The sequence below is a fragment of the Haematobia irritans genome, chromosome 2 (genome assembly GCF_050003625.1).
Source record: "Haematobia irritans isolate KBUSLIRL chromosome 2, ASM5000362v1, whole genome shotgun sequence".
Lineage (NCBI taxonomy): Eukaryota > Metazoa > Arthropoda > Insecta > Diptera > Muscidae > Haematobia > Haematobia irritans.
The window spans coordinates 82,597,287-82,620,414 of record NC_134398.1 but is presented as its reverse complement, the minus strand read 5'-3'; the positions used below and the strand labels follow the sequence as shown (position 1 = coordinate 82,620,414).

General features: G+C 32.9%; 1 protein-coding gene and 1 long non-coding RNA gene across 3 annotated transcripts in view; both read left to right on the top strand.

The window, feature by feature from the left end:
• Nucleotides 1-5,905: 5,905 nt before the first annotated feature.
• Nucleotides 5,906-6,443, top strand: LOC142225440 (uncharacterized). Its single transcript, XR_012719284.1, has 3 exons — nt 5,906-5,967; nt 6,096-6,252; nt 6,334-6,443. It is a non-coding gene; the product is annotated as an uncharacterized LOC142225440 (long non-coding RNA).
• Nucleotides 6,444-12,531: 6,088 nt separating this feature from the next.
• Schip1 (Schwannomin interacting protein 1) overlaps nt 12,532-23,128 on the top strand; it is a 52,850-nt gene continuing 42,253 nt past the window's right edge. For both annotated transcript variants that reach the window (XM_075295437.1, XM_075295436.1), the window contains exons 1-6: nt 12,532-12,741; nt 20,103-20,566; nt 20,636-20,957; nt 21,015-21,913; nt 21,974-22,604; nt 22,676-22,764. In XM_075295437.1, coding sequence (XP_075151552.1) covers nt 20,114-20,566; nt 20,636-20,957; nt 21,015-21,913; nt 21,974-22,604; nt 22,676-22,764 — 2,394 coding nt within the window. In that variant the 5' untranslated portion in view covers nt 12,532-12,741; nt 20,103-20,113. The remainder of the gene's footprint in view (nt 12,742-20,102; nt 20,567-20,635; nt 20,958-21,014; nt 21,914-21,973; nt 22,605-22,675; nt 22,765-23,128) is intronic.

The window sequence follows — 23,128 nt, the reverse complement described above, 5'->3', positions numbered from 1 at the left end:
TTTAAATTATTGCAAACCCCCCTGATAAGCGCCGATTTACGTAAGTCGAACAAGTTATTATTGAAATCGCCCATTATCACAACTTTCTCGTATCTCATAACTAAATCAGACACCTGCTCCTCAAGTCTACAAACATCACCATGCGGTAAATATACAGTACCAACTAAAATTCTACTTTGATTGACGAACAGCTCTAAAAATATAAATTCTACCTCACCATACATGTCACTAACACAAACAACCTTGCTTTTAATTCCCTTGGACACATAGATCCCAACCCCTCCACCTCTACTATTAGGCCGATCATTCCTATAAAAATTGTATCCTACAACATCAATTACATCTCGCGATATATAGGGCTTGAGCCATGTCTCACTTACACCAACAACGTCTAACATGTTCCCTTCTAAAATATTTCTAATTTCACTTAGCTTTGCTGAACCTCGATTTAAAGCAAAACTTTGACATTTAAAATGACCAATGTTCAGACTGTTTTTACTATCAGCCAATTTTGAAAACAAAAAGGTGTTATCACTAGCACTATTCGCAGCAAAATTTTCCATAATATAATCATAAGAGCTATCGAGAGTAAAAATTGTAATAATAATAATATTAACAAGGTACATATACATATATAATTATTATCCTACTATAATATAAACAATTTACGTGACTACCTCATCACTGATTCCTTCCAAAAGACGCTCACAATCCACACTATCCATACATATGTACTGGTCATCCAGCATTACAACATCTACTTTCGGTTTATCACCATTAACCAACTTAAAACTTTTTATTTTACTGTTGGTTTTAAGCTTTTTGCAGGTAAATATCAGCCGTGAAGCAGTCGCATGTAAGTGATCATTTAGGAATATTTGATTTCTTGAATCAGCACCGGTAACATCATTTAGAAGGATTTGACTGCGTTTGTAGTAATTTCGCATAATAAGGTCACGAATATAGACAGAATTGAATTTTACTAGCACCGACTTGCCCTTAAATATGTAGCAACAGTGCTGAATGTCATTTGGACTTAGTTTAACGCTGCACATATCTGCAATCTTCATAACAGGTTGTCTCAATTCTTTTATCCCTTTAGGCAATCCATTTATTATAATATTTGTTCTATTCATTCTCCGCTGTACTATATCAGAGTGCGTTCGAGTATCACGAAATTCTTTTTTATTTTCACTGTCTAATTTCATAACCAAATCATTTATATTTTTTACTTCTTTTTCCAAAGAATCCAATCTCCTATTAAATTCTTTCCTGTATTCATCCAGAACTTCAGCCATGTTGTCTTGAAATGTTTTCACTTGCTCATGAAGCTCAAGTTTATATCTCAAATGCTGCTGCTCTAAGCTTTTACTGAACTCAGCACAGCATTTTTGGAAACCAGAATTCAAGTCAGGTAACCCCCCATTACTGCTTTTATCCATGGGATTCGAGAATGAGGCATCATCATACCCAACAGGGTCTGCAACAGCTTCACAATTTGAACAATTAGTACATTGATAGGAGAAATTCTTATTTTTGTACAGGAAAGAATGTTACTCCTTAGTAACATTCAAACATGCAATGTGAAAGAATTCTCCACAATTTCTGCATCCAATGCTACATCCAGTTACCTTTAAAGTACATGTTGGACATTTATACACATTCTTCTTAGGAGCCATATCAATTATAGGTGTTTGTCAACAATTTACAAGGCGGGCAAAACAAACTCCAAATCAAAAACAGCAACAATTCAGCAGTACTTTGCATTAACCTCAATCGTGGTTGTCAGCAATAACAAGGCGACAAACAAACTCCAAAACAAAGCAACAACAGTAACAACTCAATAATGTATTTGTGCACACACCAACAAAAATGCCCAACATTTTTATATACTTCAATCATCCAAATAACGAATTTTGATGTAAATGCCGCAAAACTCCAATTCTACATCACTCAATAAGCAATATAGGGACGATAAATATTGGTTTCAACTACTATAATCCAGTTAAATTAATTATTTTTACAATTTTCCCGAGAGCTGGCTTTAATTTACTCGCAAGCCATCAGAGTTGCCCAGAGTTATTCTTTTCGCTTTATTATGAAATAAACATCCGAACATTTCTCTCAAAACATTAAATTTTTCTTCGAATACGAAAATACCAGCTCTTATTGGAAATACTTTACAAAAATATGGAGTCCTTTTAGAAGATCTTCATCAAGTTGAGTTTTTCTGCGGCCGCACCCTCAAAAAAAATCGCTTCTTTAACATATGTTCCAAACATATTTTGCAGGAAGCACATATATTATTGGATACTGCCGAAACATTAATATGTTTGTTTTATGTGAACATATTATATGTTTGGAAGCATTTTGAGCCCAAAAATAGTATATGCTTGGAAGATTTTTCCCCAAAGAAGATTGTGCTCATTCCCTCGCACAATTTTCACTTCCACGAAATTTTTTAGTTCTTGTCACCTTTTTCTGTAATACAATAATGTTAATTAATTATTCACTTTTATAATTTTTTTTAAATTTTACCTTTCGCCTGTACGGAGAATCGAACCGAGGACCATACAGTTTGTAAGCCAACACACTATCCACTGGGCTACGTAGCTGTTATAGTCACCAGTAGATAATTATCGTTATAAGTTACATTTATATAGCATAGTTTGCAGCGCCCACGAGCCCAAACATAACATTATTTAACAGAAACATACATTTGTTTGCCACGTGGAGCAGTGGTTAGCATGTCTGCCTTGCATGCAAAGGGTCGTGAGTTCAATCCCTACTCCGACCGAACACTTTTTTTTTCATTTACACATTTATATTTAAAATATATCAAATTTTTATAATGAAACTTCGATATGTGGGTTATTAAAGATTTATAGTCAGTAACAGTGCTTGATATAAACGAAATTGACTGATATTTGGATAAAATATTATTTTTTTATTGCAAAAATAACAATTTTGTAACAAAAACTGTTGGAAGGAATTCAAAAACTCTAACAAAAGAAGAACGTGGAGTCGAGTATAAACATACATAAATAATTTTATAATATAAACATAAATTTAGTTAGACGTGAACAGTTTTTTACTAGCATTTAACACCGTCGCTCTAAAATGCCTTTTATTTTTCTTTAATAATTCATTTTAAAGAAAATAAACTTTTTAAATTGTTTTAGCTGCAAAACTCGAACTTAATGCCCGCTTTTATATTTGAAGGTGTCCGTCAACTCCTCGTGGACTACTTATTAATAAGGAGGGACTAAACTTTGTTTTTATACATTTTACTGTGTAATTTTTCACTATTTCCTCCTTATTTTATTTTACTGTCCCAACTCTAGAAAGAGTATAGTGCCCTTTCGTTATGAAGACCCCTGATTTCTTTTAACGAAAAATTGTGCCCATAATGCCAAAATGATAAACAAAACACATGTCCACACATACATAAAATGCTGCTCTCAAGGCGAAAACATATGCTGTTTGTTTTTCAAATGTCTATTCTCTTGGTTCCGAATGTCTATTCTCTTTATTCAAATTAAATAATATTAGACTTGAGCATATCAAATTTTTGGCCTGATCATAAAACAGTTTTCCGAAACAACATACAAGCGGTTTCACAGAAATTGTTCTCTTTTGACTCTTTTGCTGTGTTATGTTGATATCTCTCGTCAACTCTCCCGGTTGCCATCTCTATTTCTTTATCTATACTCTCTCTGTCGCTTTGAATAAAATATCACAACATATGTATGTTTAGTCGAAATTTGTAAATTTATATATGTTTGCATTCACACATATGATTTTTATGAAACATTCATGCCCCAAACATAATATATTCTAACATATTAGCATAGATGTCCCAAACATTTAGTGTTAGTTTAGGAACATTACATGTTTGCACTTAAATATATTGTGTTTCAAAATTGTGCCCGTAACACATTTTGTTTATATCGGAACATATGAAAAACATATTTTTCTAACAGTGTGTTTTGTTAAAATTGTAGAACAGCCATATATCGACTATCGAAGACATTGACATGTTGGATTTGTAGTTCGGGACAAATATATATGTCAGCCACATATTCATAGAAGTTAAGCGTATACAAATCCCATTTAATTAAGAAAATTTAAATAAAAAAGGATAGTTTGTTCACAAATGTTATTGCATAATCAAAAAATACGAATTGTTTTTAATTTTTGATGTTATATAATGTGTACCATTTTACTATTGTCCATTTGACGGGAGTGAATTTATAATTTTATTCGGATCAGCAAAAAATTTCAGCAAACAACTGACTTTCCTGCAGTATGTATGCTTTTCCAAAATAACAGATTGTTTGCTGTTTTAGCAAAAAAACTGTTAAAACAGTAGCACACACAAAAAATTTTTTTCTGATTTAATCACGAAATTAATTGATCCAATTAATTTTTTAATTGAAATGTCTTCAATCACAGAAATGATAGTATCAATTAAAAAATTAATTGACAATCAATTAAAAAATTAATTGATCCAATTAAATATTTAATTGATACTATTAATTTGTGTGATTGATTTTTATTTCAATTAAAAAGTTTGTTGAACCAATTAAATTTTTAATTGAATATTTTTTAAAATTCAATTAAGATTTTAATAGGAAAAATTTTCGTGAATTTTTTTTCTGTGCATTTTGTTTGCTGAAAAACAGCAGACAGCGTTTGCTATTAACAATAGAGTTTTTTCTATAAGTGTACGTTTATTGAAGGTAAGAAATTGTGAAATGTGAATACTGTTTTCCATTGAAGCCTGGTTACATTAAACGGACTAAAAGAATATATTTTTTATTCATTTCTTTTTAAATTTTATTTCGTGAAATTGACCAATCAATCCCATCAACTACATCATTTTATCAAATATATAAGAATATGTTTGCAATCGAAAGGTGGGTACCGTATTGATCTTTTAAAATTATAAATTTTTTCACTCATAGTTTTCTTAACACCAAGAGCGGTATGGGCATAAGCGTAGGAAGGCCTCTGGGGAGGGGGCTTAGACCCCCCAGAAAAATTTTAGCCCCCCCCCCCAGAATTTGAAAACCTATTTACTACTTTGCATTGTGGTAGCAGTTGCCGATTTTATTTTTTAACATTGTCTTCTAAATTGTAAGTTGGTTTCTTTACTATAAGGTGAATTTTGTGATATTTTCCCGAATAAAAGTTTTTATGATTTTTAATGCATTATAAAGCTTGTTTATCGAATATTTTCAAAAATTATTAAAATATTAAAATTTTCTAGAATGGATTAGCATTTTTGCGGCAAAATTTGAAAAATTTATACCATTTTATAAACTTTTACTCTTTTTTAATCTATTACAAAAAAATTACCCATTAAACCCACAACACGTCGCAGAGTTCCTCGATCTGACCATAAGCTAAATACCAAAGCGTATAACATAAAAATGGATGAAATCGCAATAAATTGTTACAACAACAACCCATTAAAAACAAAAAAAAAATACCCATTGAAGAAAAAATGAGTTATAAAAAATTGAATCAAAACAACTTCCTGCGTATTTAAAATAATTAACTTCTTTGTGAAGACATTTTTGGAAGTGCTTTTACAGTTGTGCCTTTAGAAACACAACACAACAATTTTTTTGGTGGGAAAAAGTGTGGAACTACTTTTAGTTACTTTTTTATAAATTAATTGTCGAGTTATATTGATGTCTGATTTTTTATTAATTTTTATAAAATAAAACATGAATCGAACTGAAGTTCAGTCTATTAATTTTTTTCTAGGGGGGCTATAGCCCCCCCTAGGAAAATTGTCTAGCTACGCTAATGGGTATGGGTTTTTGGAAGATTCACCTTGAAGTTGCGAAGTAGTGTTAACATTAAATTGCATTTTTGTTTTACCTGCCTTTTTCAGTTTGAACCCAAGTAGAGAGCAGTATATCTGATATATAAACTAATGAGCAGAATTACGTAATGGTAAAAAGTTCTTTCTTTCCATTTATATTTTCTCTATTTCCAGAATTTGCAAAGCATCATCAATATAATACCAAATATTACATTGCTTTCCCATTATTTTTGTCTTTAATTGGTTAAAATTTTAATAGACGATTTCAATGTGTGGAAATTTTGGAAAGGAATTGTTACTAAAATTAAATTACCGAGCTCGTTAATACACCTTTTTATGCTAAACGAGTACAACTGCGAAAGAAGATTATAAATGTGCAAACTGGAACTAAGAATTGAACTTGATATTCTATGCAGGTAATGTTTTACAAAATTTACTTTTAATTGAGCAAAATTAAATTCGAATTATTCTGTTTACTTTCCGAAAAACTAATTTAGATTACAGGCTGCTGATTTATTGGAAATCTAGGCGCATCTACATATTAGAAGGAACATGCTGACATGGTTATTATTATAAGGAAGATAATGATGTATATAATTTATTTTTTCACTTTATAGTTGTTATTGATAGTAATTGTATGTGTATGTTAGAACAAAACGCAAATGACAAGAACCAAATTTATTTGTCTATTGCATGATAAAAAATAATAAAATATTGAATATGTTTTATAAGAAACACATATTTTCTTTTATTTAAAATAAAACTAAATACGATTTTGGGGGCGCGATATATAAATTTTTTGATTGAAATTTATAGCCAATTTCAATTAATTATTTAATTGAATAAATCAAATAGTTGATTGATTTTTGTCGCGAAATTAATAAAAATTTTTTTGTGTGTAGTTTTAAATCTGATTATTTTCAGCAAATATTTAAAGTTTTGTGTTTGTCTCATGTGATATGTTAGCGAATAAGAAAAACTTTAAAAGTGCAATAGAAAATAACCTGACGAAAGATTAAATGTAAGTGTGTTTCCTGTTACTAACCAGTTGATACAATGATTTAAATTAAAAGTAATAATTGTTATATTATAAAATTTCCAGATTCAATAAAAATATCATCCCTGCACCCTCAGAAAAAATCGCTTCTCTAACATATGTTCCAAACATATTTTGCAGGAGGCACATATATTATTGGATACTGCCGAAACATTAATATGTTTGTTTTATGTGAACATATTATATGTTTGGAAGCATTTTGAGCCCAAAAATATTATATGCTTGGAAGAATTTTCGCCAAAAAAAATTGTGCTCATTCCCTCACATAATTTTCACTTCCACGAAATTTTTTAGTTCTCGGCACCTTTTTCTGTAATACAAATAATGTTGAAAAAATTATTCAATTTTATAATTTTTTAAATTTTACCTTTCGCCTGGACTGAGAATCAAACCGGGAACCATGCAAGTTGTAAGCCAACACTCTACCACTGGGCTACGTAGCTGTTATAGTTGCCAATAGACAATTATCGTTATAAGTTACATTTATATAGCATAGTTTGCAGCGCCCACGAGCCGATGCAAACAAAACATTATTCAGCAGAAACATATATTTGTTGGCCACGTGGAGCAGTGGTTAGCATGTCCGCCTTGCATGCAAAGGGTCCTGGGTTCAATCCCTACTCCGATCGAACACCAATTTTTAAATTTTTGTATTTATATTTTTATATTATTAAATTAAATTTTTACAATGAAACTTCGAAATGTGTGTTATTAAAGATTTACAGTCAGAAAAGAACAGTGCTTGATATAAACGAAATGGACTGAGCTTTTGGATGAAATATTATTTTTTTATTGCAAAAATAACAATTTTGTAACAAAAACTGTTTTTGGTATAAAAGCTTGAAATTTTGGAAGGAATTTAAAACTCTAACAAAAGAAGAACGTAGAGTCGAGTATAAACATACATAAATAATTTTATAATATACACATAAATTTAGTTAGGCGTGAACAGTTTTTTACTAGCATTTAACACCATTTGAAATGCATTTAAAACTTATCGTTTTTTGTAACTAATTTCATTTTTACCCTTAAGGGTGGTATTAAGTTGGCATTATCGTTCTAAAATGAAATGTTTTGCCTTTTACTTTTCTTTAATAATTCATTTTCAAGAAAATAAACTTTTTCAATTGTTTTAGCTGCAAAACTCGAACTTAATGCCCGCTTCCGAATGTCTATTCTCTTTACATGAGTATTCAAATTAAATAATATTTAGACTTAAGCATATCAAATTTTTGGCCTTATTTTAAAACAGTTTTCCGAAACAACATACAAGCAGTTTCACAGAAATTACTCTCTTTTGATTCTCTCACTGTGTTATGTTGATATCTTTCGTCAACCCTCCCGATTTCCATCTCTATTTCTTTCTCTATACTCTCTCTCTCTCTCTGTCGCTCTCTGAATAATATATCACAACATATATATGTTTACTCGAAATTTGTAAATTTATATATGTTGACATTCACACATATTATTTTTATGAAACATTCATGCCCCAAACATAATATATTCTAACATATTAATATATGTGTCCCAAACATTTAGTGTTAGTTTAGGAACATTACATGTTTGCACTTAAATATATTGTGTTAAAAAATTGTGCCCGAAACACATTTTGTTTATATCGGAACATATGAAAAACATATTTTTCTAACAGTGTGAGGAAGCTGGAATCGCCCAGCGAAACGTTGGATGACAAAAATGGAATAAATTAATCTTTTATTCGCATTAAAATACATGACCTTAAAAGCCCAAAAATAACAACAGATGTTTGAAATCAATCTATTCATGTTGAACATTTATTTTAAAAGATTTAGACAAAATGGAGTAAACTGCCGAAATATGTACTATGTTGAAGAAAAAGGTTGAAATCAATGTAAAAGTTTAATTCCGGATCAATCCTAATCCAAAAGTCTCTACACAGAGAGTACAGATTGGTTGTGATAATCGAATTTATTGCCAACCTCCTTTTGGCAGTTACAACAACTATCTGCTGGCAGTTGTGATACCCGACAAATTCGGTCGACTCAATCGAATTATGGGAATTCCAACTAATACTATATATGGAGTTGGTTGTATTAGACAATGAAATTGGTCGTTGTTCCTTTCTTCATTTGGTTGTATCACCCAACTTTACTAGCACCTTAACCGAATTGAAAATTATTTTTTCCCTCAAAATATTTTATTTTATTTATATTTTTAAATGATAGAAACGTACACAAAATCACATTATACCTAAATAAAATACATTGATAACAATTTTAAAAAATTTTCACCTTTGAAAGTATAGCCGCTAGCATGAATTACAGAATTGGCAGGTAATGGGAGTTAAAATCTATAATAATAAGCGCCAAATGGTAGAAGGATCTATATTATACTTGTAAATAGAGTTAATAAATTGACACAACTGTGATTTCATTGTAAGTACATAATTTTCGTTACAACAATCGATTTTCAACCAATATCTTCTCTGTGAGTACTGCAAACGATTCAAAAAGACATATAGTCGAAGGAAGAGAAACTGATCGGCCTCCTGAGGTGAAGTCCACATAAAATGTCTGTAATTGACCAATTTTTTTTTTTTACAAAACATCTTGGATCATGGAGTTTCGTCGAATCAAAATAAACGCACAACTTCAAACTATTCTTGGTTTTTGTTGTCCATAATGTCCATCCAAGCTTTAGTTGCATCAACGAATGACTAGCTACAATTTTGAAAATTTTTAATTAGAATGGAAATTGACTCTAATAAGTCAAATAGTGATTTTATAAAATTCTCCCTAAACAGCAATTCACTTATGCAAGACTTGAGTAGTTTTTTTTCCTTCCAGTATCTGCAGAAAATTATGAAAGGTTAACTATGAGCGAGTACCGACCGTCACATTTTCTGCACCCAGGGCTGCTAATAAAACCGTCACATTTTTCCATGAACTTGTATTTTAAAAATCGTCAAAAAATCGGCGATGTAAATTATTTATAAAACAAAAACAATTGTATTTATTTCATATAAAAACAGGTATATACGGCCGTAAGTTCGGCCAGGCCGAAGCTTATGTACCCTCCACCATGGATTGCGTAGAAACTTCTACTGAAGACTGTCATCCACAATCGAATTACTTGGGTTGCGGTAACACTTGCCGATGACAAGGTATCTTAAAACTTCCTAACACCGTCTTCTAAATTACAAGGTAGTCCATACGTAGTATATATTAAACTAAAATGTTGACAAAATTTTCTATAGAAATAAAATTTTGACAAAATTTTCTATAGAAATAAAATTTTGTGAAAATTTTCTATAGAAATAAAATTTTGACAAAATTTTCTATAGAAATAAATTTTTGACAAAATTTTCTATAGAAATAACATTTTGACAATGTTTTCTATAAAACTAAAATTTTGGTAGATTATTTTTGGATCGAGTGGCAACCATGATTATGAACCGATATGGACCAATTTTGTGTGATTGGGGATCGGCTATATATAACTATAGACCAATATGGACCAATTTTGGCATGGATATTAGCGGCCTTATACTACACCACGTTGCAAATTTCAGCCGGATCGGATGAATTTTGCTCCTCCAAGAAGCTCCGGAGATCAAATCTGGGGAACGGTTTATATGGGGGCTATATATAATTATGGACCGATATGGAACAATTCTTGCGTGTTTGTTAGAGACCACAGTCTAACACCATGTTCCAAATTTCTACCGGATCGAAGGAATTTTGCTCCTCCAAGAGGCTCCGGAGGACAAATCTGGGAATCGATTTATATGGGGGCTATATATAATTATGGACCGATATGGACCAATTTTTGCATGGTCATTAGAGAACATATACCAACACCATGTACCAAATTTCAGCCGGATCGGATGAAATTTTCGTTTCTTAGAGGGTCCGCAAGCCAAATCGGGGGATAGGTTTATATGGAGGCTATATATAATTATGGACCGATGTGGACCAATTTTTGCATGGTCATTAGAGAACATATACAAATACCATGTACCAAATTTCAGCCGGATCGGATGAAATTTGCTTCTCTTAGAGGCTCCGCAAGCCAAATTGGGGGATCTGTTTATATGGGGGCTATATATAATTGTGGACCGATGTGGACCAATTTCTGCATGATTGTTAGAGACCATATACTAACACCATGTACCAAGTTTCAGCCGGATCGGACGAAATTTGGTTCTCTTAGAGGCTCCGCAAGCCAAATCGGGGGATCGGTTTATATGGGGGCTATATGTTATTATGGACAGATATGGACCAATTTTTGCATGGTTGTTAGAGACCATATACTAACACCATGTACCAAATTTCAGCCGGATCGGATGAAATTTGCTTCTCTTAGAGCAATCGCAAGCCAAATTTGGGGGTCCGTTTATATGGAACTATACGTAAAAGTGGACCGATATGGCCCATTTGCAATACCATCCGACCTACATCAATAACAACTACTTCTGCCAAGTTTCAAGTTGATAGCTTGTATCGTTCGGAAGTTAGCGTGATTTCAACAGACGGACGGACGGACATGCTCAGATCGACTCAGAATTTCACCACTACCCAGAATATATATACTTTATGGGGTCTTAGAGCAATATTTCGATGTGTTACAAACGGAATGACAAAGTTAATATACCCCCATCCTATGGTGGAGGGTATATAAAAAAACAAAAACAAAAATTTACATATACAATTATGAATTTAAATAAAATGTTCTAGAGAAATATTGATTTTATTAAAATATATACCAATCGACTCGGAATCACGTCCTGAGTCAATCTAGTCCTTGGTGTCCGTCCGTCTGTCTGTCCATGTATTTGTTATTCATAGGTTTCCGGTCGCTATTATTAAACGATTTTGATGAAATTTGGTTAAGTGCGTTTTTTGGAACAAGGACGAATGATATTGAATGTGAAAATATCGGATCCAATTTAGACTAGCCCTATGTATCGCCCGCCAAGAAATTCCCTAAACCTAAATTTGTGACAGTGGCATGATTTTATCTAATGATTTTTATTTACTTCCATAGAACATTTTTTAGAGTCAAAATTAATATTAATAATTTTATGAGCATTACTGAGAATTGAAACTTCTTCGCATATGATGATGATCATCTTGGATATCATTCGCTGCCTAGGTGAAGAGTTAGCGACGTTTCTACATTTTCGACGTGTATGTGACGTTTACGACGTTTACAAATTTGCGACAGACCATCTCTGGACAAAACACTTTAAATAGAGATAAAATTTCATTTGACTAAACAACATAAGTCAGTAATTGCTAATTTTCTACAGAATTTTTGTGACACCTTAAAGGTGTATTTTCGTTGTATATTTCTATGTTCGCTTTTCGCGAATTAACACAAAAAAGAGGTTGCAAAATTTACTTCCATTTACAGAATTATATCTAATCTTCAGAACTCTCAGATTGCACGGATGTCTCATTAGAATTGATCCACCTTATGAATCCTCTCAACACATAAACAAGAGACCGGCTAATTTGTCATCGGCCATATGTTTTGGACCCATTCACGTGGTATTCACCGATATCGTTCCAGCAGTCATGCGCAGAGTCAAACGTCAAAACAAACCCCCAACATATTCTAAGAATTCACAGTCAGTTACAGTAGATTCGTCGTCGTTCGGTCATCGCATTCAAACCGTTAGTTCCGTAGCGCGTAACGGCAAATGCCAGCCGTAGCCAACCGCGAGTGATTTAAAAAAGGAGGAAAAAACAAGAACATCACCTCTACAACTTCTCACACCTCTGTGCTTCACATTCTTTTCGTTCAAAGTTGCTCTATGAAGTGAGAGATTCATTCCTACCACACGAAATTAGTGAGAATTTAGGTAAAATTGATAATTCCTGTATTTTCAGGAAATTACAGAAAATTCAATAAAACGAAAAAGATTGAATCTAAACCCCTCGGGTTGGGTGTAGAAGAATTTTTTAATATGAATGTGTGATGAGATGGAAAAAATACTTTTATGTCAGTGAAAAAAAGTGGTCGAACGGTTGGTGGTGATGGTGGTGCTGTGGTTACCACAGGCAAACCATCTACATATCCGTTAGCCTTCTCAACCCCTCTGTGTAAACAGGAGTGGATGGCATAGTTTCTTAACTGAAATATTTTTAATTCGTTTGTGTTCTTCAAATTAAAGTTTTCTCTATCGATTTTTCCACCTGGAAATCTAAAAGGAACGCCAATGGAAACAAAATAAATTGATGAAATAAAGTGTATCAAGAGCCGATTTACCAAGAGAACTTATTAGATATACCGTCAAATATATGTATGTATGTATGCACTGAACGTACATACATATATGAAAAATTCACATATATACGAATTCACCTAGCTCTTCATCATCATTCATACATACCAATGTCTATAAATTAACAAAAAAAAAAAAAAAACACAAAAATACTGGGTAAAAATAGAATCTCCGAAAGAAGAATTTCGAATGAGTGCTGTGAGAAATGTTCCACTAAGAAGTTCAATCAACTACATGGGAATTTGTGCGTCATACGATGTCTAATGCAATTACCTGATGACACCTGTATGTGAGACCAAGAAATTGAAATTGCAAAGATTTTTATGTTGTATGAAAATTGTATTGTCATTCAAGTAATTCGTCCATTTTAATTCAGCATTGGCTCCAAATCATGTTTGCGTGTGTGTGTGTGCAGGAGGGAGCTGAGTACATTGAGAGACGCATGCGCGGAGAGTACTCGCTGATTATTCGTTTAGCGAAAACAAAAATCAATGTACGAATCCTTGCAAAATTCGTAACATCGTTCAAGGATAATAGACTCATTAATCGGTGTGTGTGTGTGTGTGTGTGTTTGCCTATGTACGTACATATATGTTTGGTATAAGTTACAATAGGATCACAAAATTACCAACAACCCTTAGCAAGAGACCAATGTTTATCACTAATAAAGAAAATAATAACAATACGTTACATATCTAAACACTTACGTGCATGTGAGTTTGTGTCAAAAACATTTGTATGTATGTAATAGCCCTGGTATCTAGTTATGTTGAAGCCAATATTAGTTTGACACCATTTCTCTCCATTTGATCATTCAATTAATAGGGTCCTATTTGTGAAAATGTCATTATTGGATGTAGGATTTTTTTTTTTTGAATTTTTGATGTCCCAGCATTCGTCATTTGTGACAAATTACCATCTCTATGAGGGTGGAAGTATTTCTTTTGGACAGAGTGATGTCATTCTCATTCACAAACTAATTAAGACTCTACTTATAACTCCAATTCATACATTAATACCATGAACAAATGGTGTTATGAATTTTTCATTCATAACATAATTTCTTCATGGTTTAATTAATCTTGTTTTCGTACTCATATCTGTTGCACAACGCCCTTTTCCTTTTTGACTGGTGTCATCAACACCATATTGTGAAAAATATCCGTATTGACATATATATAATGGAGTACATTTCGTAATCCCTACCAAGCCCAACCTGGGATTTGTAGGGCCTACTAACGTGGGAGTGCACCCAAAGAAATAATTGTACACCCCAACAACTAGGTCTGTTATTAACAGCAATCATTGACTGTATATACTTTAAAATTTCAAGCTAAAGGTGGGTTTAAAATTACGGCAGTGAAAATTAGTGAATAAAAAAATGAAATGAATGCATGAAAATTAAAAGATAATCATATAAACGATCAATTCAATAAGCTTGCATTCAAGTTTTATTACTTATGAGAACAAAGAACAAATTCTGTAAATGCAAAACATTTTATAAAATATTTCTCTAAAATAAAAATCAGTTTGTTATATACGAACAAGAGAACATTGCCTGTTATGACCTAATATGCCATCAAGTACACGGAAAAAACTAATATTTTCCTTCCAAACGAAAATTTTGTGAAATCGATTTAACAAATACTAATTCAAGAAAGCAATTTTTTAAATTTTCTGGTTTATTTCATATGCCCTCATATATTGCACACGTCCATTTTCGGTTCTTTGTTTCTGTAATACAAACAATTTAGAAGCAAATATTAATTTTTTCAGATTGAGAATCGAACCATAGAGTTTGTAAGCAAACACACTATCGCTGTAGCCATCAACTCACAAGCAACGTAGTTCTTTTTATAGACCACATTGATGGGCATACACAAGCTGATGTAAAGAAACTTTACTTAAAGAAAACAAACCACTTTGGTCGGCTCATTTCCTACAAATGATGTCAACTTTTGAAAATGGAAATAATGTAACTTTCCATGTACTCCAATCATTTATATATAAGATTTTACTACTGAACCTTAAAGTGTATCTTATTTAGTACATGAAACCAGAAAAGAGAATTCTCCATAGTGCTTGATATAAACAAAATGATCTGTGGTTTGGTTTTTTCTTTGAGTGTAGGAACTACTACTGTGAGCAAATATTAAGTTGATGTCAAAATGTGAATTTAAAGTACGCTAAACTCAAATTTAAAAAAGAATTGTATCCTAAAAGTTTCCTTTTTTCAGTGTCAGTATTAAATGCCCAAAGCTTTAGAAATTGCGCATTGTCATATTCATGTATAAATGTTTCATGGTTCTGGGATTTGTGCTGATAATTACATTTAACTTTGTGTGCAATCAAAAATCAAAAACGAGTTAACATCAATTTAAATTTCTAAATTCAGACTTGACTTCAAGTAGAAATTATGCTATGTTTTAAGTAAAAAAGTCTTCTCCAAAATGTAAGCACAAAACGACTTCTTTGCTAAGTTTATCGACTTTTGGCCATAGAAAAAACTATATATCAGAGAAATGTCTTTTACGCAAGCAAAATTCGCATTCTTATTTTAAGGATCTTTGGCCTCACTATGATTTTTTTTTCAGTGTACATAAAATCAAAAAACAATTATTACACAAAATTTGTTTTTTATGTGTATTTCGCAAACATTACTTTTCTTATACAATAAGTAGGAAAAATTAAGAGCAAGGTTGTCCTCCATGAAGGCTGTTAAACCTGCGAAATATCAACCAACTCGGTTGATATTTTGCTACACGCACAGAAAAAACATGTTTGGACATGGTTGCCGCATCCATTTAATGCTTATTTAGAGTATGTAATTGTCGCGAAAACCATGTATTTTGTCTTTGTACAAATAATTTTCGAGCGGAGAAAAATATATGTTGGCAATAAGCATTTAAATGGTTCTCAAATGCCGCAAACATGTTCTATTATTTAAATGATAGAATTTGAGACCATTATATGGTAAGGAAAATCATGTATCTGACCATTCAATTTTTTTACTTTTTTGCAGAGAAAAAAATATTTTTATAGTTTACGTATAGACATGTCTACAACCATTACATGGCCATAAAGACCATGTACATTGTTTTCGTGACCATTTAATTTTCTAATTTTTTTGCAGCGACAAGAATTTTATAAAAACATTGAGCAGGTACACACGATTTTCATTTTGCGCGTCAGTCGTGTGTTGATTGTTTCTTGGAATGGACGGAGAATACGGAATTATTGTGTTTTGTGTTAATTTATTTATTCAGAAATGGCACGTGGTTTTATGTGAATACCAAAAAGGAAAGTGTAATTGAAAAAAATATACCTGGTTTTTGTTCTGCATTTTGATGTATGGTATAATTTATTTTTATTTGCAGTTACATGATGTCTGCGTTTGTACATTTGATGGGCACGATGTAAATATGGAATGATTACTTATTGTTGAAATTGAACCAAACTAGAATGTGTAAAAATATGTGAAGTTTGCTTGCACGACATTATAAATACAAATAAACAATGAATTAGATTATAAATAAATAAAAACAAATAAATAAAGTTGATTTTGTGTTTTCTTTTCTCAAGTGGCGTCCTTTTTTCGACGACGAAAAAAGTTTTTTCATAAAAATCAAAACATTTTAGGTTGTGACCATGTTCTTTTAACTAGAAGAAAAACATTTTTGACGAATAACATAACATTTTAGATCGTGACCATTGTCTTTTAATGGAAACAAAATTCTTTTTATCAATATAATAACATTTTAGATGAGGACAATTGTATTTTTCTTAGAACCATGTTCACTGAGCCAACATGGTTGCAGGTTAAAATGTTACATGGTCGCCGCAAAAATAGCTGCTATCATATTATTTTGCTCTTCGAATATGATTGTGGCAATCATGTTTCTTCTCTGCGTGTACAGCTCGTATAATAATATTGTCGGTCCCGCCCGACTTTCAGCGGTACTTACGTGTTTTATGTAGGATTTTATCCCTTTCAGCGGAGACTTGTTGTTGCACTAAAAATTATTTAAGTGTACAAATGCACTCAAAAACAGAGTTATTTTATTATATTCAAAAAATCGGTACTTCAATAAAAAAGAGAAAAAAGTCTCGTTTGAAACTGAAAACTATTTTTAGACCAAAGAAATTTTAATTTTTTATTGTCTCCTTAAAGGTAAAGAAATATTTCTTTGGTACCCGTTGCCATGTTTTACGCTATCGAATTTTGTTTGGCCTGAAATAAAGGTACTTCCGAATTGTTAGGATCGGTTCTATGTGCGCAAAACATTTAACAATTGTAGAGAATTAGAATCGCCGTGCCATTGTTTTAATATCTTCAGTTTGTTTTGAAGTCTAGTTATAAAAATTGCACATAGTACTGCTAAATTAGATTTTACGAGATCTTGCGAAATATTTTTCAATATACAGTATTCCCCGCTAATTTACCCCTACACTGAAAAAAATATTTACCTAATATTAAAGATTACGTAACCTAAATTTTTGGTTGCAACCTAAAGATTATAATTTTTAAATTATAATCTTTGCTTCAAAAAATTTTTTTTATTAAATTTAGGACACACATTTTTGAAATTTGCGTCCCTCGGTTAAAGTCGTATATCGTCGAACTAAGGCCAATTTTCCTTAAAGTAATGAAACAAATTTTGTATTTAAAGAAACCGTCCTTAAATTAACTGAAATATTGAATGTTTAAATTTAAGATAAAAGCGCTTCAAATATAAGCTAAGACTTATTTTGAGGATTTAGCATTTTTGGTTTAAAGTTTTTTGGAATTAAGAAAATATTTTGTACGTTGATATATCCGTTATAATTTGGATTGTTTGTACGTGAATAGCTTTATGAATATACCGCGAAAAGAGAACTAACATTTGATAAATGGAATCTCTATCTTAATTTCAATTTTATTGGTCCTAGATCCTAGGTCGCTAAAAATGTCTTTGTTTCAAAGAAGCCGCATCTTTGGCTTGGAATCAATACCAAAATCCTTAAGGGAAGGTCAAAATCTTTGGATCCAAGTACACTTTTTTGTGTAGGATAAATAACTTTCACGCATAACTTCCAAATTTTGAATTCCCTGTTTTCATGTTTCTAATACAAAAAATGCATGGTCAATCAACTCCCCCTAATTACCTATCTCGTTAGTTCCGAAGGATTATCCTTCGACCCTGAAAAAAATATTGTCCTACTATGAAAGATTATGCAACCTAAATTTTAGGACTAGCAATTTATAAAATATTAAGGACAAATTTCTTTAAAATACAGAATCGTTTTAAATTTAGGACAACAATATTTGAAATTCGCGTCCCTTCGTTAAAGTCGTTTGAAGTATGACAACGTTTCCTTATTGGAAACAAAAACATTTTTAATTTTAAGAAATAATCATTAAATTAACTGAGATATTGACTCTTTGGGTTAAATATAAAAATGCTTCCAAAATATGCGAATACTTTTTTCGAGGATTTCGCATCTTCGTTGGAATTAAGAAAATATCTTTTACTTTGAATTATTTGCCATAATGTGGATTTTTTACTGATTTTTATTTACATTTAAATAGCTTTGTTAATATATCGCAAAAATAGAATGCAAATTCGATAAAATATATCTGTATCCAAATTTTAATTTTAATAGATCCTAGATTCAAAACTAGATAGCTCCCGTCAATGCCCGTTTGTTAATCGAAACTTACTAGTATGGGAAATATTCCTAGGATGTGGTATATCGTCTCAGACTCACCTATCGTAATTCGCAAAAAGTACATCGGTCAGTTTCACTTATGCGCTTTACAGACTATCAGTTATTCCGGACGACAGTGCTCGTGTCGAACATATCCCATATATTGGGCACATTATAAGTTAAGTCTGAAGGCATAATTGATACTGCTGCATGTTTATGGGATCGATAACACATTTACCGATTATTTAGTCATCGCCGACAAGTCGTATCGATCCGACACACTGTACGATTCTTTACAAACACCGACATTCCGTCCGGAATAACTGATAGTCTGTAAAGCGCATTAGGGTTTAGGGGTTTCAGGTTGGCATTTAGGTATACGAAACGCCATAAATCTCTCTGCAGTGCTTTTTTTTAATGATTGCTAACTCGACAAATTGTATTCAGCAATATATATACCATACCAGATATTTCTTCTTGCGAAGTTGATAGGTGGACTTTTCCAAATTTAACGGATTTTTTTCGTGCCAACTATTATTTTGTTGGCACGAAATATACCCTTTAATGAAACGAACATATTGGAACTTCATATAATTCAATCTAAATCTCAAATTGTGGAGTATTTTAATTCAATTTCCGCACGACGAGTTCATTCTTGCTATAAAACAATTTACCTTTTTTCTGTGTAAGCTAAACTGAAATACCGAACCAATCCCAAATAGGGCTGTCATTCGGGATTAATCACGTCCCGAAATCTCGGGAGAAATTTTTTCATCTGCAATAAGATAAAATCTCGAATATCTGATGAAACTTTGGATGCCTTGACATTTTAAAGATGTTACTTATAACGATGAAGTATAAAAGAAAATCATTAAAATCTTTTGTTGAGTACGAAAGCAAAATGAAATAGATTTTACTTTATTTTTGCGTTTATATTTTTTTGTTAAGTAGCAATTTGAAATTACTTTTTAATTTTCACTTATTGTAATTTTTTTTGTTAATAAAATTGAAATAAACCAAATTTGATTAATGTACTACATTTTTTGATGCTGTAAATTGTTATTCCTCAAAATACTTAAAGAATCTCGAAAAAATCTCGGAATTCAATATTCTGGATTTATAAAAATCGATCCCGAATGACGGCCCTAATCTCAATATTCCCCCAACTTTAGCTTTTCCTGTAACAATATGAATTTGTTCGTATTTACTCTCTAACAAAATCTTTTTTGCAATATGTGATGTTATTTCAGACTTAAGCGTTATGCGAGTTCCCGATTTATCAGCAACAGCTGGTTACGCTGCAAATGTATTTAGTCCCATCGGTATCCAACGAGACAACACAAGCACTCTAATCTCAACACTAGGTAGCGAACACCACAAATTCGAAAATATCTCCCCAACGGGTACTGCACACTACTACCGAGAACCAACAACGTCCAATTATGCCTCAACGGCAGATGAATTTGTGCAGAAGGCTTTGAGTTCAACGCCCACTGAATGCTCGACAACTCTCGCCTTGAATGATAATTTATCTCACTATTGTTGTGGTGTAGTTCCCAAGAATTTAATCCATAATCAACCGAAGGAAGAGTTTGGCGAACCCTACGACAAAGAGGCCAACGATAGCGGTAACACCTACAAAAGCTTTAAGGAAATTTTCAATACAAACAAGAGCTTCTATGAGGACTGTGTACGAGACTTTGAGAATATCAATGTAAGTCAAGTGATATCTGACGCTATGGCGTTGTGATGCAGTCTTCTTCACCTTTTTTTTCCTTTACAGCTATTGAAGAACGGTGGAGATCACGTGAACGACACGGATGTGGATCCCATTGAAGTGATTAATTCTCAAGATAATCCAAATAGCAATAACGAATGTGCCCTTTACAGTAGTAAGAATTCATTTGATAACGACTTTAACCAATACAGCATTAGGAAGTGTGAGCACTTGGAACAACAACAACATAATGGAGTCAATAAGTACGTCCAAGAGCCCCAAAATGGTGTAGAAAATTTGCATTTGTCAGATGACAATGACTATGATGATCATTCGATGATCGATCTCTGTAGTGAAACCAAATCCAATTACGACAGTGATGAAAAAGGTGAGTCCTCCTCTTGCGATTATGTAGGGTCGTATTTCTCATTTCCATTTTATTCAGACGAAGAATTTCTGACATCAGAATCGTCCTCCACAGTGTCGTTGCATACACAAAAACATTCCTTTTTCCCCAGAGGAATTATCAATCCTAACTATCCGGGCTTTCAACACTTGGCCCACACCTTGTCGGAGCACTTTGTGACCAGCTCCCCCTCGGATTCCTTTGAGAGTGATATTTCAGAGTATGAAATGGACCTTAGCGCTGATAGCTTTGATAGTCTGACCGAGGACAGATCCCAAATCGAATTGAATAACTTCAATAACAATACCACACAATCCATAACCATGAATCCCTCAGGATATCCGCACAATCGGCATGAAAACTTTGATTATATCCATGAAGAGGAGGATGACTTCTACTTGGTGGAATGCGATAAAGGCCATAGACCCTCGTTCGACGATGACGAGGCCAACCGAAATGGCCATATATCCGAGAATAACCCCTTTAATATAATGGAGTTGCAAAATGGAGTGCAAAGCAAACTGACCTTGCTGGAGGCCGCTGAAGCCTCTAGATTCCCAACCAAGGATAAGGATCAGAATATGCCTGTGTCCATAACCCCAGATATTCTAATTAAGAACTCTCACCAACAAATGGAAACACAATTCAAAAAAGAGAATCGCCCCGATTTGTTGAGGGGTGTAAGTCCCCACAACGCCAACGAGACAATGCAACGTGCACCTTTTACAGTGGATACGCAGCAGCAACAAGTTTCGCATGGATTTGCTCTTCGAAATGCCGAGATGAGAGATGAAATGTCCTTTGGCCTAACACCGGTGGACATCATTGGCGATTTTGGACAAGAAGTCGAGAGGGAATTCGGACTTCTTGTCAGTGGTTATCGTCGTCTAGTAGATACCCAAGACAATACATTGACTGCTATGGATGATAACGATAAGGTAAGTCCTGCATATAGGAGTGCATATAGTGCTAATAAAAATCCCATCTCCCTTCACTAGACTTCGGATGCAGCATTGTCGCTGGCAAAAGACCAAATTGATTCCAGTAAATATTTAGAGGCCTTTAATAAACAAACCGAGGAAAATAAGCGATCTCAAATCCTACCGGATTTAGCCGATGACAATGCTGTCGATGTACCAATGACCATGCATACTCCTAGTGAATCACCTAAAAATCTCGAACCCTTGTATCATCAAATGTCCCTATCCATTCAATCGGATGGTCGTCTCAAGCCGAAATATCAAAAGTCTTCTTATGATGACCGCCAATTACCACCAGTGGCCATTGAGTACAAGCGTTGTCAACAGGCATCTCGATCCTCTAAGAAAACTACCACTCACAATGAAAAACCAACCAAAATTCAAAAAATATCACATTCCAAGCCTAGCATTGCCAGTCGCCTGTGGCATCCCAAACGTAATAACAAACAGGACAAGTCAGACAACAGTTCCAGCCGCAAACGAGATGAGGCTGAGTTGCACAAGTACCAACAGTTAATGAGTGACAAAGAAGAAATTTTGAGCAACAGTAAATACGCAAAGTTATCGTCATGGGCCCAGCATTTGAAAAATTCAGTTAAAGAACGAAGCTCCCGTGGTAGTACGGATTTGATCTCCCCAAGCGCTTTGGGTGAGTGTTCTGCTTCAAAATTCAATTCATTTTATGCAGAATTTAAATTTCTCTCCTTTTACTCTTTATAGAATTATTTGATGCATATAAAATTGGTTCGGAAGTCGATATGGAACAACTGCAAGAGCATCTAAAGATGGCAAAAGAAATCGAGAGACAGGTTTGTATTCAAATGAACATATAAGATATTGCAAGGTGAATAAATCGGTTAATATTAGTCACTCCCAATCTACACTGAAAAAAGATTTTGTCTTTACCTTAAAAATGTTGGTATTGATTCCGAGCCAAAGAAGCGGAGAATACAAGTAAGGATAGTTTTGAGACACAATTCTGTTTTAAATTAAGTTTTGTGTTCTTGCTTCTAGGAAGCAAATTTTAATTATTCGTTTTTTTCAGCTTTTTTTCTTCACATGCTATCAAAGTCCTTTAAAAACGAGTTAACGATAACTTTATTTTCCAAATTCAGACTCGACTTCCAATTCTGTTTTAAATTAAGTTTTGTGGTCATGCTTCTAGGAAGCAAA